Source organism: Pyrus communis, chromosome 2 (genome assembly GCF_963583255.1).
Source record: "Pyrus communis chromosome 2, drPyrComm1.1, whole genome shotgun sequence".
NCBI lineage: Eukaryota > Viridiplantae > Streptophyta > Magnoliopsida > Rosales > Rosaceae > Pyrus > Pyrus communis.
The window spans coordinates 34,449,202-34,470,210 of record NC_084804.1 but is presented as its reverse complement, the minus strand read 5'-3'; the positions used below and the strand labels follow the sequence as shown (position 1 = coordinate 34,470,210).

Sequence of the window (21,009 nt, the reverse complement as noted above, 5' to 3'; positions counted from 1 at the left end):
TTTTAGGTTGAATAAAGTTATATAGAATGAAAGTATAGAATGCAGGAGAAGAACTCTAATCTTTAGATTGAATAAAGTAAAAGAGAATGAAAATATAGAATGCGAAAGAAGAAAAAAGATGTAAAGAACATGGGTACATTAACTATTTATGAAACTGAACACGAGAACACTATTTTTGAAATTGACTATTTATGAAACGAAACATGAGTACACTATTTCTGAAACTGACTATTTATAAAACTAAACATGGGTACATTAACTAAACACGGGTACACATACACTATTTCTGAAACTAACTATATTATTTATAAAACTGACTATTTATGAAACTGAGCACGAGTACACTATTTCTGAAACTGAACACGGGTACACTATTTCTGAAATTGAATATTTATGAAACTGAACACGAGTACACTATTTTTGAAACTGATTATTTATAGAACTAACATGGGTACACTAACTAAACACAGGTACACAATTTTTATAACTGACTAAACTATTTCTGAAATTGACTATTTATGAAACTGAACTGGAATAATACAGATAATATATAGTATAATTTATATATAACAAATATAGTATTATAACGCATCAATTGAATGAAATCAAATTGCGAATATAATTTCATGGATTTACAAATCAAATGCAACTAAGATTATTTATGAAACTAAACCAACACTATTTATGAAACTGACCATTACTTATGAAACTGAAATAACACTATTTATGAAAATGAACACTATCAGATGCAAGCTTTTCGGACATCTTATTGACCTCTTCCTTGAGACTGAGAAGTAATTGCCTCTGGCAGTCCATAGCTGACTTCTCCTTTAAATCTCGGCAAAATTCTTTTCTTGGATAATCTTCTCCTGTTCCAAATCACCAAGGGCAGCAAGATAAGCCTTCTCCACCTTAAGACCCCGGGTTTTCTCTGCATTCATTTTCTCATCCCAAAACTTTTGAATGTCTTCCCTATCGAGCAATTCGGACATGATAACTTCCATCTCAGCCTTCCTTGCAGAATACCAAGACAAATCCCATAAGGAAGGAATTGGAGAAGGCAAGAAATCAGTCGCTCTCTCTCCTCAATTCAATTATGCAGCTGCTGCACATCTTCCAATCCCTTCCTTCCTTGAGCCACACAAAGTCGAAACCAAGAAACTTTTTCATGAGTAAATATGCCTCAGTTGTTGTTTGGCTTGGTTTAACGAGTAATACATTTGGTAAGTAAAGAGTAGATAATGTAATCAAGCTTAAGAAAAAGGGGGTTCAAAGGATACAAATATATTCCAGCAACAAACTCGTTACCTCAAGCGCAAATATAATTTTACTTTTTGTACCTCTCATTTAAAAAAAAATGAAAAACTCATGCCTCGTGCGTATTCTGTACTAGTTTTGTTATAAATTTGAGACATTTGACATTTTGGGTATTTTCCTTTTCATTGCTTGTGTGTTTCTCAATAATTTCCCCCAAAATGTTCGGAAAAAAACAGCTTAAAGAAGCAACTTTCCTAAGGCGAAAAATTGGGGCATCATTTCGACTTCACGCAAAATTTCCTAGATCTGCCACCGTATACTATATTTCTGTTTAACATTCCATATGCTTGCTCCATAAATGAGTACTAAGGAAGAAATTCCTTCGAGATTTAAACACATTGTACCAATAATCATGATCCGAGTAAAAACTAGCTAACCATGAACATGTAGAAATGGCGCACACATATATAACACGAATAATACGAAACCTACTACTGCATAACATTAAGAAAACAAAATCGAGTACCTGAAGGGGAGGTGTAGTGGTCTCAAACGGAAAAGCATCAGGCTTGTTAACAAGAACATAAGATTTAGTCCACAAACAGCTCAACCCACACGGGCACGAATACAAATTATCCAAATTATCAGTAATCCAAGTCCACCCTTTCACCCAACACGCTAACATGCTCCAGTTTTGTCTCCCCGCATTCTGATTTGCAGCAATTTGTTGCAGAACTACAGCTGCTTGTGCTTCTCTTTGAAACGGAGCAACCCACTTCGGCATCCCACTTCCTGATTAAATGGGTAAACGGGTCGGGTGCAGAATTCGAGGAAGCTGCATAAGAAGAGGATCGAGAATGCGCCGCTCATCATGAAGGCAATGCTGAAGGAGTTGAAGGGCTTTAATTGCATACATGGGTTGGTTCCAATCGGCGGCAATTTTAGCAGTTGTTATCTTTCTCCTCTCTTAAATGATCCAGCTATGAGATTTTCGAATGCTTCCCAAATTATAGTTTCATGACATGAATAAACTAACGGACAAATAACAAACAGAAAAAATTAAAATCGTCAGGGGTAAAATTGGAAACATGTTAGGTTATTTTTGCTGGGCCATGCTGATTGGACTGATTAAGTATTAGGCTTGTTCTAAACATTAAATAAACTTATTATATGATTTTTAGTTAAAGTTTGAGGTTTTAAAGCTTTTTTTTATTAATTTTCTTCAGAAAAAATGAGGAGAGAGTTTCACTGTAGAAGATATTCTTCTTATACAAGCTTGGCTTGCAACTAGCATCGATGTTGTGCATGGAAATGACCAACGAAAAACTACATATTGGGGTCGAATAGTTAAGTATTACATGAAGTACAAGACATTTGAAAGAGGGCGAGATGATAGATCACTAATCCAGCGGTGGGGAACTATTAACCATTATGTTAACATTGGCTTGCTGAAGAAATGAAGTCTTTCAAATAGACTAGGAATGTTCTCAGTCTGACCTTCCTTTCCTTATTTGAAATGAAGTCTTTCGAATAGACTCAGCGCATGAAAAATATTTAAAACATGTTTGGTATTATACTTGAATCAAACTTTTTAAACTCAAAAATAATTTTCAAGTTTTAAGCTTAAAAACTTGTTTGGTAGGCCTATTTTCAAAACCAAAATTCAAGACTAACTAAAAAAATATAATCTATTATCTAAAAACACAAAAAGTGACTTTTTAGAGTTTTTAAACTTAATTTACTCCTTTCTTTTCTCTCCCTCCTCCCCTCTCACTCCAAATTTATCTCTCTTTTCTTCTTTCTCTCGCCCCCTTCTCCTTTTTTTTTTTTTTTTTACCTTTTTTGTTTCTCCTTAATCCGTTCTCTTCATTATTTCAGTTCTTTGTCTAACTCCTCTTCCTCTCTATCTCCTCCGATCCTCTTACTTCTTTATCTTTCCTCCAATCATCTTTTACTTTCTTTCCTCCTCTCTTCTCTTTCTCTCTCGACCCCCTCTTTTTAGATCTTTTTGTTTAGTTTAAGTTGTAAGATTTAAAATTTTTAAATCGCATACCAAATAAGTTTTTGAGTCTTAAATAAAATTGTTTTCAAGAAATGTTTTGAGAAATTATAAAAAATTTCAAATAGGATACCGAACAAGCTCTCAGATTGGGTGCTTTTTTTGTTTTGTTTAATTTAGAAAATAAAAAAAGAAGCTGAAAATAACAGTACAAAAAATATGCCATTTAGAAATCAAACTACTCAATCTTAAAGAAGAAAGTTCAAAGTTAGTTAACCAAATCTAAACATGACCATATATAATGATCTAACTAAATACAAACATGATCATATATAATGATGACCTATGTTTGTAAAATCAATCTACCGCCAGATTAATATCGTCAATACTGTACTAAGGAATCTTATATAAATTAATAGAGAAGAACTTGAATAGGATGAGTAAACTATCATGCTGCCTTCCATGTCAATAAAACAATGATATATAGATGAAAACTTATACTTGTCTCTACTTCATTAGCGTGGAAAGCCATCGTGACGGTGTAACCTGCCATGTATGCCCTCTTTATCTTGAATAATTGAGAGACTACGCCAAGCTATTTAGACTTTGTTGATTAACTGTTGGATCACTGCGTTTGAGTATCTCCCTTCAAAATTAACATGATGAATCGTATGAGGTAGTCTTAAAGCAAATGTCTCAACCTTCAAAATAGAAAGGAAAACCAAGAGGAACGAACCAATTATCGAATGGTATGAACATTAGAATTTCCAATGATAAATTCAGAAGCAGCATAGCCATTAGGTCTAACATTCCTATCAAAGTTTATTTTTATATAGTTAATTTATTTGGAGAGGAGTCCACATCATATTGTTTAGAGTTTTTTTTTTTGTTTTCCATTTTTTAAGTCCAACCATTTTCGAGTTGTTGGAAGCATTATCCACTGTAAGCCTCGAGCCAATCCCTTTGGTACAACCACTTTTAAAAAAACCATAAGCAGTTACTTGAACTACAATATTCATAGCCTTAACAACCACTACAGAAACCTCACCAAAACGCCTCTTAAAGCCCAAACTTTAATCAAATACAAAGTAGTTTCATGCATACTATCTCTTGCTAAACTTGTGGGTCCTTAGCTTTCAAACCACACGCCTTTGAAGCCAAGCCTAATATTTATGATTTAAGAGTATTTTCCATTAAAACTGTACAGAGGAGATCATAGCTAGATAGATCGTAGATGTTCCTTCATGTTGAGATACATTAGATAATACTTAATTAATTATACGAAACACGAAGACAATTTTGCTTATCATAACAACCAAATACAGTTTGCACATATTTACATACATAGGAATACTGGACTCTTTGACTTATGGCTGTACACATTAAGTCTGCTTTGTTTACGTGTGTACCTCAGTTAGATTTCAACCTATCCAAGTGATAAAATCTCTGCAAAACAAAGTATAATCAAACATGTAAAACACACACGTTAGCCAAAGAAGGAAAAAAAAAGCAGCAGCATTGGGTAAGCGTTGGGTTGTCAAATAGTTTACCAGAATCGAGTGGATTTGTTCCAGATAAGGCACAAGTAAGGAAACTAAGGTCTCTATTTCCAGCTTCAAGTCGTCATAGTTTTCATCTTTTGCCATGAGGCTACTAATGAATGTTTCATTGTCTGGCAGTAGCATTAAAGCTACCTGCATACAGTATATTTGTTAGTACTCCGAGTAGAATTTGATGTTGCTCCATGTGATAACATAACGTATGTGCCATGGGTTTGTTAAATTTTAAGTTTCAACTATTCATGGTCCTTCTAAAAGAAACAAGCTTATACAGAAAAGAAAAAATTCTGTATATATCATGTGGCATGCATGGTCTCAGACTTGATACAAGACATCAACACGTCACACGGTGTTAACATCCTTGTGTTGAACCTAATGAATAGCTAGATAAGTTGCTTAAGTTTGGGACAATAATAGTGGAATAAATAATGAATAGCTATATAGCTTTTAAAAAAAGAAGAGAATAATACTTTAGAAGCAGCTGATGAAATCCATCTATGCCATGGCTTCAAGGTAATGGTATAAGACTCTTCCACTGCCTGCTTCATATTTTTCCCGGGATCTCTTACTAAATTTTGCAATAAGGCCACTGTAAAATCTAGGGATCTGAATGTAGAACAAACCAATTAGTTTATAACGAAAATGAAGCATCTTATACAACAAGTAGTTGATACATCCAAGAAATATATAGTGCCAATTATGCACCTAAACAAGGGTTTAAGTACTATAAGGTTATTAGCATTAGCAATGAAAGCGAACTTTGATGGCATAAGTAAAGTCTAACTCAAAAATATAAAAGTGGGGCCGCTTGGTGAATTCTAAATAATTGATTACTTAAACAATTCGCCGTTTACTATTAAGGTCTAGTGATATTCTTCTTCACTTATAATAAATAGATCTTAGGTTTGAATTTCGTGGATAGTGTGTTCACAACCAATTAATTCCCTCACCCCTTAATATAAATATATTGTTATATTAAAAAAAAATAACTGTACAACTGAATGACATAAGTTTATTGAGGTTGTTTAGTTCCCGGGGTAGTTTGAGCATTGAGGCTGAGATAGTTTGTGCTATTGTTAACTTTAAAGTTTGGAAGCCTTCGCGTAATTAATATAACTTACTAAACAAGCAGAGAGCATGTTGAATGCGAAATATATGGATGCCACCTAAGCTATATAGACTAATCGGTATTTATTTCTGAAAGAAAAAGAACTAGCCAATATTTGTGTGTAATTATGAGCAGTTTGATAATAATTTTGTATTTAATTTTTAGTTTTAGTTTTTCTTTTTATGAAAACTAAGCTTGTTTGGTAATTGTCTTCGGTTAAAAAAAAAAACAAAAAAAACAAAAAACGAATATCCTCTTTTGTGAGTTTCTAAAAGTTGACATGATTTTCGTTTTCAGTTTTCATTTTGTTTAAAAACGAAAAGTAGTCACCAAAAAAGTTTTATTTATGTAAGAAGCTAATCGATGTTTGTGTTAAAATTAAGTTGATTTTGATTTACCTATCACTGAAAATCTAATGGCTAGTAGTAAAGTAGAGATAAAATAAGGGTAAATTATATTTTGCACCCTTAAGTTTGGGTGCAATTACAACTTCTTACAACATCTTTAAAACATTTCAATTTCATACATTTACTATTATTTCATTTCAATTCCGTACAACTGTCTCAATTTTTGTTAAATTTTCAGTTATCTACTTATGTGGATCTACCTGGCCCTATATACATGTGACACGTGGATTAAAAATTAATAAAATAATTTTTAATTATAGAAAGGCTCTCTCATTCTTCTCCAACCCACCATTTCCTTACTCTTTCTCTTCTTCTCTTGCTCCAGATTTCAGGCTTTTAGGATTTTTTGGGATGTGGTTGATCTGCCTACCCTGCTGAAGTTGCTCAAACAACCTCACTGCACCACCGCCCGCTGCCACTACTAGTGGCCAAATGGCCATAGACCCTCAAAGAAGACCAGGGGTCCAGGAAGACGAAATCATGAGCCAAGAAAAAAAGAAAATCAATAATTCAAAATAAAGGCGTAGTTCTTGTTCTCTGCAAAGGGTTTAGGGTTGTGATTCTGCAGAAAAAATGAAAGGGGTTGCGATTCAAAATAAAGGGGCCCAATCCCAAATCGGAAACATCTTTATTGTTGTTAACAAAGGAGTTCCAAGGGCTTGCTGTTCGCGATTCTGCCATCAGGGGTGGGGGGAGTGGGTTGTGGTTTTGGTGGTGGAAGGGATGGGGCATAAACAAAGGGGGAGCGGGTGCGGATGAATGGTGGACACTTGCTTGAGACAGCAAGTGGTGGCCAAGGATTTCCTTCTCCCCAACGGCTTAGATCTCAGCGCTGCGTCAAATTTGGAGTCTCTGAATCGGTTAACTTAGCGATTTCAATTTCCGGCGAAGATAATGAGGCTTTGGTCAGAGTGGTTAGGGAGAGAAGGGGGAGGAGGACGCTGTCGACTTTGCCGTGGGAAGTCGGGTCCGAGACGGTGCTTTTCAATTCGATAGCTTGGGGTTTGAAAATCACTAAGCAGAGACTTGAGCTTTGTTCCATGAGGAACATTGGGTCATGGTGGTGGTCTGACATCGATGGGGAATGGCGGTGGAGCCGTCATCTGGGTACGTTGGGTCGTCAGAGAGGAAGATGAAAAGTGGCTGCATCCACTGAGTTTGGGGTTGGAGATTTTCAGAGAGATAAGTGGGGTCATTTTGTTTAATTTAGTTTTTTTTAAATTGATTTGTAATATTCAATTGTTTTTATTTGCCAAGTCATAAAAATATATGAACTTTATATTTTCCACATCGTCACTTAATAGTCAAATTAACGGTTTGACTAACGGATGTATGAGATTGTAATTAAATGAGAAGTCAATGTATGTGACTGAAATGTTTTAAAGATGTTGTATGAGGTTGTAATTGCACTCAAACATAAGGGGGTAAAATGTAATTTGCCCTAAAATTAAATACAACTTATAAGTTTTGTTTATCACATAATAATCAAACAGGCAACTGCAGAGCAACACCATACCACCAACCGTGGAATCCAAGATCGTCAGGTTGGGAAGACGGTAGGTAATACAACTTATATCAAGTAGTTCTATTTTTAAATACTTCAAGATTTTGTATCATAAAACTTCACATATACTGAATTACACGTGTATAAGTTGATCAAGACAATATTAATATTGATTATCAGTGAGTTAATTATTAGTCAACTCTCTAAAATCTTGGTAAGAACTATTAAATTTGGAATAAATAAGGGCCCATTTGGATTTACGATTTCAAATCTAGGGATTATATATATGACGTTATAAGATAATATATATATATATATATTTTTTTTTTTTAAGATTATTTAATCCATGGAGATTCTGACAAGAAGGAAATAAAGAACAAAAATGAATTTCAAGATGATTCCATTCGTACAGTCATTTTAAATACATTCTATATAATTTCAAAATTTGGGGTAACATTTAGCTTTATGGTTAAATTCAAACTATTTCTTTTAAATTCCTCCGTCCAAATGGAGAAGGTTCTCGGTGTAATAATATCATTCATGTCTCACATAGTCAAGGGTAAACAGAGTAATTAAATATGTTTGTTTAATTACCTGGTGAAGAGCCAATTAAATAATTACCTGGTGAGCCAAACAAAGGCTCTACTACAACTGGTATCGTTTCTAGCAATGCCTTCTGTCGCCTCGTCTTTCAACATCTCAACCATATTTGAATACGTCAGAGGATCTGATTCATGTTTCGTTTCCAATCTCTACACACATAAGAATTGGTAAAATGGTTACTAAAAAAAGATAAATCAATCACTTGATTGATTAATTAGTCCAAATTGCCAATTAATTATGTAATGATATAATCGAGAGCAAATATTACATGAAAAGTCAAGGGGAGGTAGAGTGGACTTAAGAAAGAAAATTTCACATTGGAAATCCATTGCTATTGGATAAGAATGCTTTATTCAGACACTTCAAGCATGTGAAGCATCTTGGATTTCTTTGTAATTATCACTACATGAAGGTCCCAGAAGGAACAAAATCATGTTTTCTTGTAATGCATATATAAGAACATTATTCTATACGTGTGTATAAATTGTTCATAAATAGATACTGACTGAATACACTTACTACAATACATATGCACATATATAATGCTAAGATTGGTTTTCTTTGTAATTATTACCCGAATATTTTGATGGACATCTTCGCTTAGAACAGCCATTGTTGGTCCTATTTTATCTGCAGAAGGGCAAAAACAACAGTAAGTGGTATTTGATTATGGCAGGTTGCGTGTGTGCGCACGCGTCTTTCAAAGCATCAAAGACAATCTCCATTGAAGTTATACTGAATGAGTATACATTCTCAAAGTTAAAGTAAACCCTAGAACCTAAAAAGGAGAGAACAACTATTCTTTGATCCGATGATACGAGAGAGAGAGAGAGAGAGAGAGAGACCAAGAACTTGAAGAATCAAGGTGCAGAGAGAAAGAAAAGGCCTGGTGGGAATATGGGCAGCCTCGTGAGCATGATCACCACCACCATGTTCAGCCGCTGGGACCAGTATACCACCTTTAACTTTGACCATAACGGAGAGTTCTTCAATGGCACATCTAATCTCTGATCCCATATTCTGATCCATTAACTTCCTTTTCATTCTAATTAGGTTTTCTTGTTTCTAACTTCACAGTGGCTGCCGAAATCTTGGATTTATAGAGAGAGAGAGAGAGCTTCGAACTATATGTTTGCATCATTGTCCACGTACTCTTCTTGTTTAATTAGGACTTGGTGATGGGTCACGCCATATATGCCCCCCAATTATTTGTTAGTTAATTGTTACTGGATATAAACTAGTGCTGATGAAAGCATGGCCAGCTTTCATTGATAGTTGTTATGATTAATTAATTTATATATATATATATATATATATATATATATATATATCCTATGGTATTGGATGTATTTCGGTATTTAATTGTTCCCCTTATATGGATACTCATTGATGGCGACCTTAATTTTGACCTGTGACTTTGAAATAACATTTTATTCATCGCTTAATCTTGTAGTTATCCTGTACCTTAAACCTATATATATATATATATATATATATATATAAAATCAAGTGATTCCTCAAATGAGCTTATGACTCTCTTATAGTGCTTATTCCAAATTATATTTTAACAGTCTAGCAATCTATTTTAAGTCCTCCCTCCTAGATAACTTTTATAAAAAGAATTGCTAAAATCAGAAATCATATTGATTTAAAGGGCAGTCATTTTAGTGGTTCTTAGTTGCATTATATTCGTCTATATTCTTCATTGCATTGGATATGTTAATGGTGTTGAATTTGTTTAATTTTTATGGTAATGATCATAGGGGATGCTCTGCAAGAAGGTAAATTGACCTTGTTTACTGCAAAACTGAAGAACAGATTGCATACATTTTTACAAAGGCTTTAGTAAGGGATCGATTTGAGTATATGAGGATGGCCTTGGAAGTGAAATCTACAAAACATTTAGAAGGGAGTGTTGATGTGTTAATTTATTTGGAGAATTAGTTTTAATGTTTTTATTCAATAAAACTAAATAAGTAATGAATAAAAACTCACTCCTTCTCCAATCACAGCACGACACGTGTCAATGTTAGAACAAAGCTAGAAACTCTCTTCTATAAAACGGGATCATTCTCCCACAATAATCCCTAATGTCGTTTGTACTAAACTATTCACTGGAACTCACTAAAAGAGAGCTTGAACCTATGTATTTGTGTAAACCCTTCACAACTAATGAGAACTCCTCTACTCCGTCGACGTGGCCAATCTGGGTGAACCACGTATATCTTGTGTTGTTTGCTTCCCTATCTCTATTCATCTACATACTCATCCACACTAATACCAGAGCAATCTAGCGAAGGTCACAAACTTGACACTTTCTGTTGTACCAAAGTTCTCGCCGATTTTGTGCATCAACATTTAGCGCCGTCTGTGGGAATCGCACTTATTCCTACTCTCTCCAGCTTTGTCAAGCTGGTTTCCACCATTCATACATTTTCTTTCGACCAGGCACCCCTCTCCAACATGGGGAGCGAAGGGGGCCATAGCACGTAGAACGACACCCCCCTCGCACTTAGTGCAAAGCAACGAAAGAATGAACGAAAGAAGTTTGCTCTTTAGGCTAAAGTCGATGAGCTAGAGACTCAGAACAACAAGATAGCGATAAAGAATGAGATCTTCCAGGAACAGTATGAGAAGCTCTTCGGGATGCTCCATGAAGCTAAGCATACTCAAACACACGAACTCATCACCCCCGGGGAAGTCAACCATCACCTGGGTGCCCCCCAACACGGGGGACCACCTACATTCAACATAGATATCCCTAATGGGGAACGAGCTACTCATCAAGGTGTTGATCAACATGAGACATCTCTCAATCCAACTGCTTCAACCTGAAGCAGGAGAAGTGGAGCAAGGCATCTTTTTGCAGAAGGAGCGTAAGGATCGAAGCTGTTTATCGGGACTGTCGAGACTTCCTGAGGCAACATCGAAAGAACCCTATCCACATAAGCTCAAAGATCAATGACCCAAGGGTTTTTGAAAGATTCAGTCCCCTCCCATGTCCCAAGCCAGCTGCTAATCTAGGGAATGAGCGACAAATCCTAGAGGAATATGAAGGTACGGGGGACTCGGGGGTATTTCAACTGGCTCGCCCTGGAAGTCTGTACGGTGAGTCCAAAGAAAAATCTCATGCTCTTGATCAAGCTTTCCTACTTCCAAGAGAAGATGGAGACTTACGGAAGAAATATCCAGCAATACTTGACTCCACTCAGGACCTCCTTGTCCTACAACTCCTTGAGGAAGTAAACAAGTTGAAGGCCGAACGTCAGGCCGAAATACCTGACTGGAACCAACCCAGGCTTGGCCCTCTTATAAGAAAGATCATCGACACCCCCTTCAAGCAAAGACAAAGCAGAAGCTTGGTTTACAACTCTACACTGGAAGAGAAGACCCGATTGAACACCTTAACCTCTTTGAGTCCACCATGGCATACCGGATGCACATTGACGAAGAGCGATGTCTTTTCTTCCCCTTTACCCTCTATCGCGGAGCTCTGAATTGGCATTGCCGTCTTCCACCTGAGATGGTAAACTCATTTGAGAAACTAACGAAACTGTTTGTTTCTCAACACATCTTCCAGACAAATTGCTTGCATTCCGCAGATGACTTGTACACTATTCGTCAGAAGCAGGACAAGTCACTACGAAAGTATGCCGGCTGCTTCAGCCATGAGTATTCTCGCTGTGCTAAGGCAGATGACAAGACCGCCCTTAAAGCTTTCACGGCAGACATACGCGACTGTTTCTTCAAGTACATGATCAATGCTAACACTTGAAAGACTTACTCTAAGGTAATGGCACAGGCTTACAACCATGCCTCCGCCAAGGCAAAGATATATCAAGGGAAACTCCCTACAATCATCCTTTATCAGCAAATGGGGAATGGAAGCCAGATCCAACCAAATGAGAATACCTCAACCTTCCAAATGGCAGTGACGTTTTCCCCTGCCCTACCTAATACCTCGCCAAGTTAACAAGCGTATCATTCTCAGGGAAAGAGGAAAGACTTCCATCCTCACCAGTCTCATTTTAATAAAAAGAGTAAGGGGCACTATCGCGATAACCAAGGGTATCGCCACGATAATGCCCGCCCACAGGCAGTCAATGCAGTAGGCTAAGCATGTGCCAAAAAGGGTCCTACCCTGAGGTATGAGACATACACACCTTTGAACGCCACATGCACGACCATTTACCCCAGTATAGATCACTTGATACCGAAGCCAAGGCTAAAGGAGCCAGATTACAGGTCCACGAAGAACACAGGCATGTTTAGTGGTTACCACTGGTATAATGGCCATGACGGCGAGAAATGTATCACCTTTCGTGATCATATTGAAACTTTGGCACGTGAAGGAAAAATTGATCAATTTCTTCTTCACCCTCCAAGGGATAACTGCAACCAATGCCAAGTGAATGTGACATATTCCATAAGCGGTGGCACACCTATATCTGAATCATCCAACAGGGCCATGAAAAATGATGAACGAACTTTGAGGCCTGGCTACCAAGTGTTTCATATGGAAGACATCAGGGGAAGCAAGTATCAAAAACCCAGCTAGGATCCAATATGTTTTTACCCTGAGGAAGAAAGAGGTATCATCTATCCTCACAATGACCTACTGATCGTGGAGGTTCACATAGCCAACTTTGACATACGACGAATCCTGGTAGACACAGGGGCGTCGGTCAATATCATGTTTGCTGAAGCTTTCAAAACATTTTAGATAGCTAAACACTTGCTCGATTACTCGGTTTCTCCTCTGATAAGCTTCTCCGGTGACATCGTGAAACCTTTAGGGAGCATACACTTACTCTTCACCATTGGTACAGGCCCTTACATAGCCACCATCACCACTAACTTCCTGGTGGTTGACTGCCCAACGACATACAATGTCATTTTTGGGCACACAGGCATCAATGATCTCAAGGCTATGGTATCCACACATATGTTGTTGATGAAATTTCCAACCTTCCATGGCAACAATTACATCAGAGGAGATCAACTTAGTGCACGATCATGTTACAACACTTCAGTCAAGCAACAACACTTGTATGTACCCAAAGAAACACTTTCTATACATGACCAAGTTATAAAGACCAGCTCTGACAAAGCTAACTTGGATCTTTACGGTGGTAACAGTCAACCTGACGATCCTCGAGATGACTCTTTCACCTAACAAGCACAACCTACTGAAGAGTTGGAGAAGGTCTCTATCTCAAAAGATTATATGGACCACATAGTGAAGATTGGCACCACTTTGTCACCATCCATTCGGTTGGCATTGATCTCTTTTTTGCAAGAGAACACTGAAGTTTTTGCCTGGTCATATAAAGACATGCCAGACATCTTTCCCGATATCATCTGTCATCACTTGAGTATTGATCCCAAGACCAAGCTGGTGAGACAGAAGCGAAGATCTTATGATGCTGAATGATATGAGGCCATGAAGGCAAAAGTTGAAAAACTCAAAAGCATAAGCTTCGTCCGTGAAGTCAATTATCAAACGTGGGTAGCAAATGTGGTCCTTCTTAAGAAAAATCTGACAAAAGAAAGTCTCTTGCTTCAAAAGATCTTGTGAAGAATATGTGTCGACTACACCGACTTAAACAAAGGATGCCCGAAGGATAGTTTTCCCCTTCCTCGCATTGACAGACTTATAGACTCTATAGCAGGGTGTGAACTCTTGAGCTTCATGGATGCTTACTCAGGGTACAACTAAATCCTCATGAACCCTTCAGACCAAGAACACACAGCCTTCACTACTGATAGATGACTATATTGCTACAAAGTCATGCCATTCGGCTTAAAGAATGCAGGGGCAACTTATCAAAGATTAGTCAATTCAATGTTCGCTTAACAGATTGGGAAAAGCATGGAAGTTTATGTTGATGATATGTTTGTCAAAAGCAAACATGCTGATTAACAGATTGTCAACTTGTCTGAAACATTTTCCATCCTAAAGAAGTATCGAATGAGGTTGAACCCCCAAAAAATGCGCTTTCGGCGTGGGCTCTAGAAAATTCTTGGGCTTCATGATTAACCAATGAGGCATTGAAGCTAACCCCGAGAAGATCAAATCAATCATGGACATGAAAGAACTAGTAACCTCAAAAGACATCCAGAGCCTTACTGGCAAGATGGCAACCTTGACTAGGTTCATCTATAAGGCCACAGACAAATGCGCTCCTTTTTTCAAAGCACTTAAGGGAAGTAAGAACTACATTACATGGACTAATGAATGTGCCGAAACATTTAAGAACCTCTAGGAGTACATGAGTAAAGCTCCTCTGCTTTCCAAACTTTAAGTTGGCGACACCCTAATTGTTTATGTGTCTGTCTCAACTTCAGCAGTTAGTTTTGTCCTCATTCGTAGGGATGATAGTATCGAACGACCTGTCTACTACGCTAGCAAGGCTCTACAAGATGCGGAGACACGATACTCCAACATTGAGAAATTAGCTCTAGAATTAGTCATGTCTGCTCAAAAACTTCACCTCTATTTCCAAGCATACTCCATCATCGTGCTTACCAATCACCCCTTCGACAAATACTTTAGAGTCCTGACACTTCGGGGCGAATGATCAAATGGGCGATAGCACTGGGAGAGTTTGACATCTTCTACCATCCAAAGCCAGTTGAGAATGGCCAAGCAATTGCAGATTTCATCGCCGAATTCACTTATCCTGTTGACATTTCTCTTACACCTGAGGCAGTGGCTTCATCATCCCCAGAAGCCCAGAAGGTAGAACCAACACTCCCAGTATGGACTATATATGTTGATGGCTCATCCAACCAACAAGGCTGTGGAGCAGGACTAGTCCTGACTACCCCCGACAAAGTGGCAATGGAGTATGCTCTTCGCTTCAAATTCAAGGCGTCAAACAATGAGGTCGAGTATGAGGCTCTTTTAGCAGGCTTACGTTTGGCCAAACACCTTGGAGTTAAACAAATTAATATCTTCAATGACTCCCAATTGGTGGTTAACCAGGTCACGAACAACTTTGATGCTAAGGATAACTCTATGGCAGCGTATCTTGCGCAAACGCAGCTTTTGCTCAAGCACTTCCACTACTAGATCACCCAAGTCCCTCGAGCGATAAACAGTCATGTAGACGCTTTAGCTCACCTCGCCTCAACAGTGGAAGACAAGATTAGGAGAAAAATTCATGTCGAATTGTTGGCAGCACCAAGCACCATAGTTACAGAAGTGTGCAACTTGCAACAGGGGGATAGCTGGATCACCCCGATTTATAAACTCTTTGCTCATGGCACCCTCCCAAATGATAAAGTCCAAGCTAAGCAGATTCGATACAAGTCTACCCGTTACCTGATCATTAATGACCAACTTTACAAGTGAGGTTTTAACCTACCATACTTACGGTGCCTTACACTTGTGGAAGCAGAAATTGTCCTTCGAGAAATACATGAAGGAGTCTGCGAAGATCATGCTGGATCTCAATCCCTAGCACACAAGGCTTTTTGCCAAGGATATTACTGGCCAACACTCCACCAAGATGCTATCAGAATATCCCGCTCATGTGATAAGTGTTAACGCTACGCAATTATTCATCACTTCTCTTCCGAGCCTCTTACTCCTATGATCAGCCATTGGCCTTTCGCCTAATGGGGACTTGATTTGATCGGCCCAATGCCTGCAGGGAAGGGCAAAGTTCACTATGCAATCGTTGCAAATGACTACTTTACAAAATGGGTCGAAGTAGAACCCTTGGCAACCATTACTGAGGCAAAAATAGAAGATTTCGTATGGAAGAACATCCTTTGCAGATTTGTCATTCCTAATGCGATAGTCATGGACAATGGGCGACAGTTCGACAACAAAAAGTTCAGGATGTTCTGTTTTAAGTTCAACATCAACTTATGTTTTGCCTGCCCAGCTCATCCCCATTCTAACGGACAAGTTGAGGCCATCAACAAAATAATCAAGCGCACTTTGAAAACTAGCTTGGACAAGGCTAAAGGTGTTGGCTAGAATTTGTACCCTAAGTTCTTTGGTCATACCGTACTTCATATCGGACTTCAACAGGAGAAACTTCATTCTCACTTGCCTTTGGTACAGAGGCCGTTGTCCTAGTTGAGCTGAGCAAGCAACATTCCGAGTCCAGAACTACATCCAAAGTGAAAATGACAAATAACTCACCCTCAACTTGGATCTAGTCGAGGAACACAGAAACCAGGCTTACTTGAGGAATGTCGCCTACAAGCAGCGCATCTCCAACTACTATGACTCAAGAGTCAAACCTCGCTCTTTCAAAGTGGGGGACTGGGTATTGAAGAAAAGACTACTCTGCGACAAAGTCCCGAGTGAAGGCACGCTCAGCCCAAATTAGGATTGACCGTTTGAAGTTATTGGCATCAGTTGCCCTGGTTCCTACAAGCTCAAGAGCTCTGATGGCAAGATCATTGGCCATCCATGGAACACTGATCACTTGAAGTACTATTACAAGTAAACTCACATTGTACAAGTATTAAGCTACGGCTATTCGGCATCCTATGTAATGAAGGCCATTTTGCATCAATTCAATAAAGAGGTGATTTAGACAACTTGGTCTTAATTCCCTTACATCCGTATCATTGAAACGCTCAGGTTTGAAGCTTCAACACAAATGCTTACAACATGAAATAAAGTCTAAGTATATATTAACATGACTTATATCCAAACAAGAGATCTATTCAAACATAGCCAAACATTCATCAATGATAGTACAAATACTTGGCAATTAACATCAAAGCACACAGTACAAGGTTACAAACATACACAAATAAAAAACCCTCAACCTTATAACATGGCATATGCCAGACAAACAACAAACTAGTACATCCAGAGTACATGGCATATGTCATACAAACAACAAACTAGTACATTCAAAGTACATGCAGAAAAAGAGGGCACTATAAGTCATCCTCATCTGAGGCCGAACCCCTGATAATATCACTTTGCGTTTCAACCACATCGTCATCACCACCATCCTCAGTATCTCCAGAACCATCCTCACTCTCCTGAGACTGCTCACTGACACTAGCCTCATTATCAGAGTCATCCTCACTACTAGGATCAACTGCGAGGACGAAGGTTTCACCTCTTTGTCGGTACATCCATCTCACCACGGTACTTTCAGATAATGCTTCCATTATCTTAACGCTCAAGGACGGCCATCCATTTCCTTTTCTCAAAATTAGCCGCCCAGATGTAGTGAGGTTTAAAAGCATCGTGAAAGGCCTGGGAACCTAAGAACTCCTGCACTGCAGCGTCCCTCTCAGTTGGGATACTCCTCTTTAGCTCAAAAACTTCAACCAAGGCACTATCCAACTCCCCTTTAACCTTGGAAACTTCGAGGATAATTGTCTCCAACTATTTCCCAGTCCCCTCCAGTTGTTTCTTGAGCATCACGTTCTCACCATTTCACCTCTTCAAACTCTCAAAGTGTTGATCTTTGAGGTGGATGGCCTCAGCCAAAGCTTTGCTTGTTTTTTCTGGCATCATTCATAAGTTGGTTATTCTCTTTAAACTTTGCCTTGTACCTCTCGACCTCTCGTAATCTGTCGTCATACTTAGTCATGATCTACATGAAAAGATGATCATCACTACCAAGAAAAAGAGGGAAGAAAATAAAGAAATGACAGAATAACACTTACATAAGAAGATAGCCTCATCATTCGGTCACGATCTGATTCATTCTCATCTAGCGGCTCGCCAAGCTCGTCAATAGTAGATCGACGTCCTGCCAGGCAATTATTGACTTACCTAAAACTACTTGGCTGCATGGCAACCTTCAAATCCTTCCAATGGATGCTGCCAACCTCTTCCTTATACTTCCTCTTACGGCTGAAGCTAGGGTCACCTTCTTGGTCAGTGGACTCCATGGTTGGAGGAAAGATGGGATCGATGGTAGGAAGAGGAGCCAGCATTCATCTCTCTTCCCCTGCAACTATGGCAGCAAAACACCCGATAGCCTCAGCTTCAACTATCTTTGAGGCAGTAATCTTGAGGACCTCATCTTGCGACTTAGGTCTAAGGGCTGGCCTTACCCGGTGTTTACGAGCTCCCTTGTGAAACAAAATGTCATCTATGGGAACTAACATGGGTGTTTTCCCTTTTTTGGTGCTAGTCCCCCCTTTCTTACTCACTTTCTCCACTGAACAAGAAAAATCAAAGTAAATAATGCAACTTTGTAAAAGAAAGAGGGGGCGAAATGAAGGATACAACTTACTTGCTCGTCTCTGGTATTTTGACACTAGGGGCTGGAAACTGTATTTTCGAAATAAAGGTCGTAGCTTGCCTAAATGTCTATCCTCCTTAGGCACTCTTAACACCTTCTCTACATCAACCAGCTCCTGTCTGGACAATTTGATGTTGCCTCACGTCACTGCATGAAGGAAAATGTTAGACGTAAGAAGAAATCACAACAAATAACAAACAAACAACCTACAGTCTGGAAGTGAATAAGAACACGTCGCTCAGGTGTGACACCTCTAACATGCTCCCAATCATTATAAAGAAAGCACCAACGATTTTTCCAAGTGCAGTACGCCTTTTTCTTACCAAAGACAATACGCTCTCTCTCACTCCGACATTCACACTCGGCATACCCCGGGCATGCTTTCACCGGGCGCATCTTATAGCAGTAGCGCCACTGATGGAAGGAAGGCTCACCTAACCCACATTCCATCCAAATAATATACTTGATCAAGGTATCCCAAAAACCAGGATTGAGTTGCCTAGGCGCATATCCAATGAAAGATAGCATCCATTCCAACCAAGGGTGCAAAAGCAACTTCACCACTAAGGTCAATAATATTTGGGTATAGAACATAACATGACCCTTAGGCGGTTCAGATGGCAATTCTTCATGATGTACCAAACGCATTCCTACACTGCGGGGGATACTATATGATTGCCTTAAGGCCTCAAGCTACCTTTCGCTATTTAACAAGTTTTTCTCTAAAAGGTCCACTGTGAACTCAAAGTGAAATATGGGTATGGCGTCAAAAAAAAAACCCCTCACCTACTGACATGAAGGAGGAAGAACCAATATTGGCTAAGGTTTGACAATTGAGAAAATCATCCAACGTTTCCTTGGTACAAGACTCCAACAAAGGCCCTGAAGACTCCAACATTGCAAGCTCAAACCAAGAGCTAGAGCTAGGAGAACCCTCATCACTAGGACTTCCAGACTTTGACATCTACAACAAACAGAAACAAACTCTATCACTACATGAAAGATCAAAACATAAGGAAGTTCCTAGGGCATGAAGAAAAGCTCAACCAGTTCATCATGTTCTTAACCAAATACATGAACACTCAAACAATTCAACAAGAATGAAAGCATGCGATCTAGTGGAGAAGACTACCAACCTGAAGATGGTGCAAAGTAATGCCGGAATCCCTCTCAACTAAAGAACACTCTGTCTTCCAAAATTATTACAAAATGAGCAAATGAAGGCAATGTAAAGAGTGAAGCCTTTTATATAAGTTCAACAGGACCAAAGAAATTCAAAATTCAAATTCAAACCATGAGAAAACCCCACATGAAAGTCTTCAAACTTCCACACAAGCTAGGGAATTTCAAACTTCACATTTTCAGTTCCCCTACTTCGGGAAAAAAAAAGAAAAAAAAAGGAACACATCAACTTCATCAATGGAAGACAACTACAAATCTCAAAAGCTTTACACACTCTTGATCAAGATAGTGTGAAGCAAAACCAATTTATGGTGCCAACAAAAGCTTCAACAAATGAAGGGCAACTAAAAATGTCAAAAGCCTCACACACTCTTGGTCAAGATAGTGTGAAGCAAAACCAAGTTATGGTGACCAACACAAAGCTTCAACTACAAAGCTTCACCTACAAAGCTTTAACTCTCAACCACAAAGCCTCACCTACAAAGCTTCAACTCTCAACCACAAAGCTTCACCTACAAAGCTTCAACTCTCAACCACAAAGCTTTAACTCTCAGCCACAAAGCTTCACCTACAAAGCTTCAACCACAAAGCTTCACCTACAAAACTTCAACTCTCAACCACAAAGCTTCAAATAAAAAGTTTCAATCACAAAGCTTCACTTACAAAGCTTCAACCTTTAACCACAAAGCTTCAACTACAAAGCTTCAACCACAAAGCTTCACCTACAAAGCTTCACCAAATGGAGAGCAACTACAAATGTCAAAAGCTTCACACACTCTTGATGAAGATAGTGTGAAGCTAAATCAAGTTTGGTGTCCTAAAATTGCTTCAACCATTCAAGCTATATACCCAAACAAAAACCCACAACCAATACACCTTACCTATTTACTTATATATGTTTCCAAACATATTATAATAGAGTAAATAACAAGTCAAAGTTTCACATTTAATGGTGAACAAAAGTACAAGAAATCCACCAGTAATGAAGGTGCTACAAAAAATGGAATCTCCCCCAAACTAGAAATCCAACCCAAGCAGCCTTTCTCTCTCTTTCTCTCTCCCTCTTCCGTCCCCTTTTATCTATCAAATTTCTGTAACTTCTACTCTTCTTCAATGGAGCTGAATTTTGGACATCTTATAGTCCTTGAGCAG

General features: G+C 38.5%; 2 protein-coding genes across 3 annotated transcripts; one reads left to right on the top strand and one right to left on the bottom strand.

The window, feature by feature from the left end:
* Nucleotides 1–4,467: 4,467 nt before the first annotated feature.
* LOC137723129 (glycolipid transfer protein 3-like) lies at nt 4,468–9,556 on the bottom strand. Of its 2 annotated transcripts, XM_068462309.1 has the most exons (6): nt 9,283–9,556; nt 9,012–9,067; nt 8,456–8,586; nt 5,286–5,421; nt 4,807–4,950; nt 4,468–4,702 (listed from the first exon to the last, which is right to left on the bottom strand). In XM_068462309.1, the coding sequence occupies exons 1-6, from the start codon at nt 9,479–9,481 to the stop codon at nt 4,667–4,669; spliced, it is 702 nt and encodes a 233-aa protein (XP_068318410.1). In that variant the 5' UTR covers nt 9,482–9,556; the 3' UTR covers nt 4,468–4,666. The 2 variants fall into 2 exon arrangements, with proteins under 2 accessions (XP_068318410.1, XP_068318403.1); XM_068462302.1 differs by having other exon boundaries at nt 4,678–4,950.
* A 5,458-nt stretch (nt 9,557–15,014) lies between these two features.
* Nucleotides 15,015–15,512, top strand: LOC137725101 (uncharacterized). The gene has a single exon (XM_068463697.1). The coding sequence runs from the start codon at nt 15,015–15,017 to the stop codon at nt 15,510–15,512; it is 498 nt and encodes a 165-aa protein (XP_068319798.1).
* Nucleotides 15,513–21,009: the final 5,497 nt, after the last annotated feature.

Bases quoted from the DNA above. Each gene is read 5' to 3' on its own strand.
- LOC137723129 (XM_068462302.1), bottom strand. From the start codon at position 9,481: ATGAAAAGGAAGTTAATGGATCAGAATATGGGATCAGAGATTAGATGT. The intron at 5,422-8,455 runs GTAATTATTTAA...TTCTACATTCAG, and splicing joins GCCTTTGTTTGGCTCACCAG to ATCCCTAGATTTTACAGTGG. The intron at 4,951-5,285 runs GTATTATTCTCT...TACTGTATGCAG, and splicing joins TTTCATCAGCTGCTTCTAAA to GTAGCTTTAATGCTACTGCC.
- LOC137725101 (XM_068463697.1), top strand. From the start codon at position 15,015: ATGATCAAATGGGCGATAGCACTGGGAGAGTTTGACATCTTCTACCAT.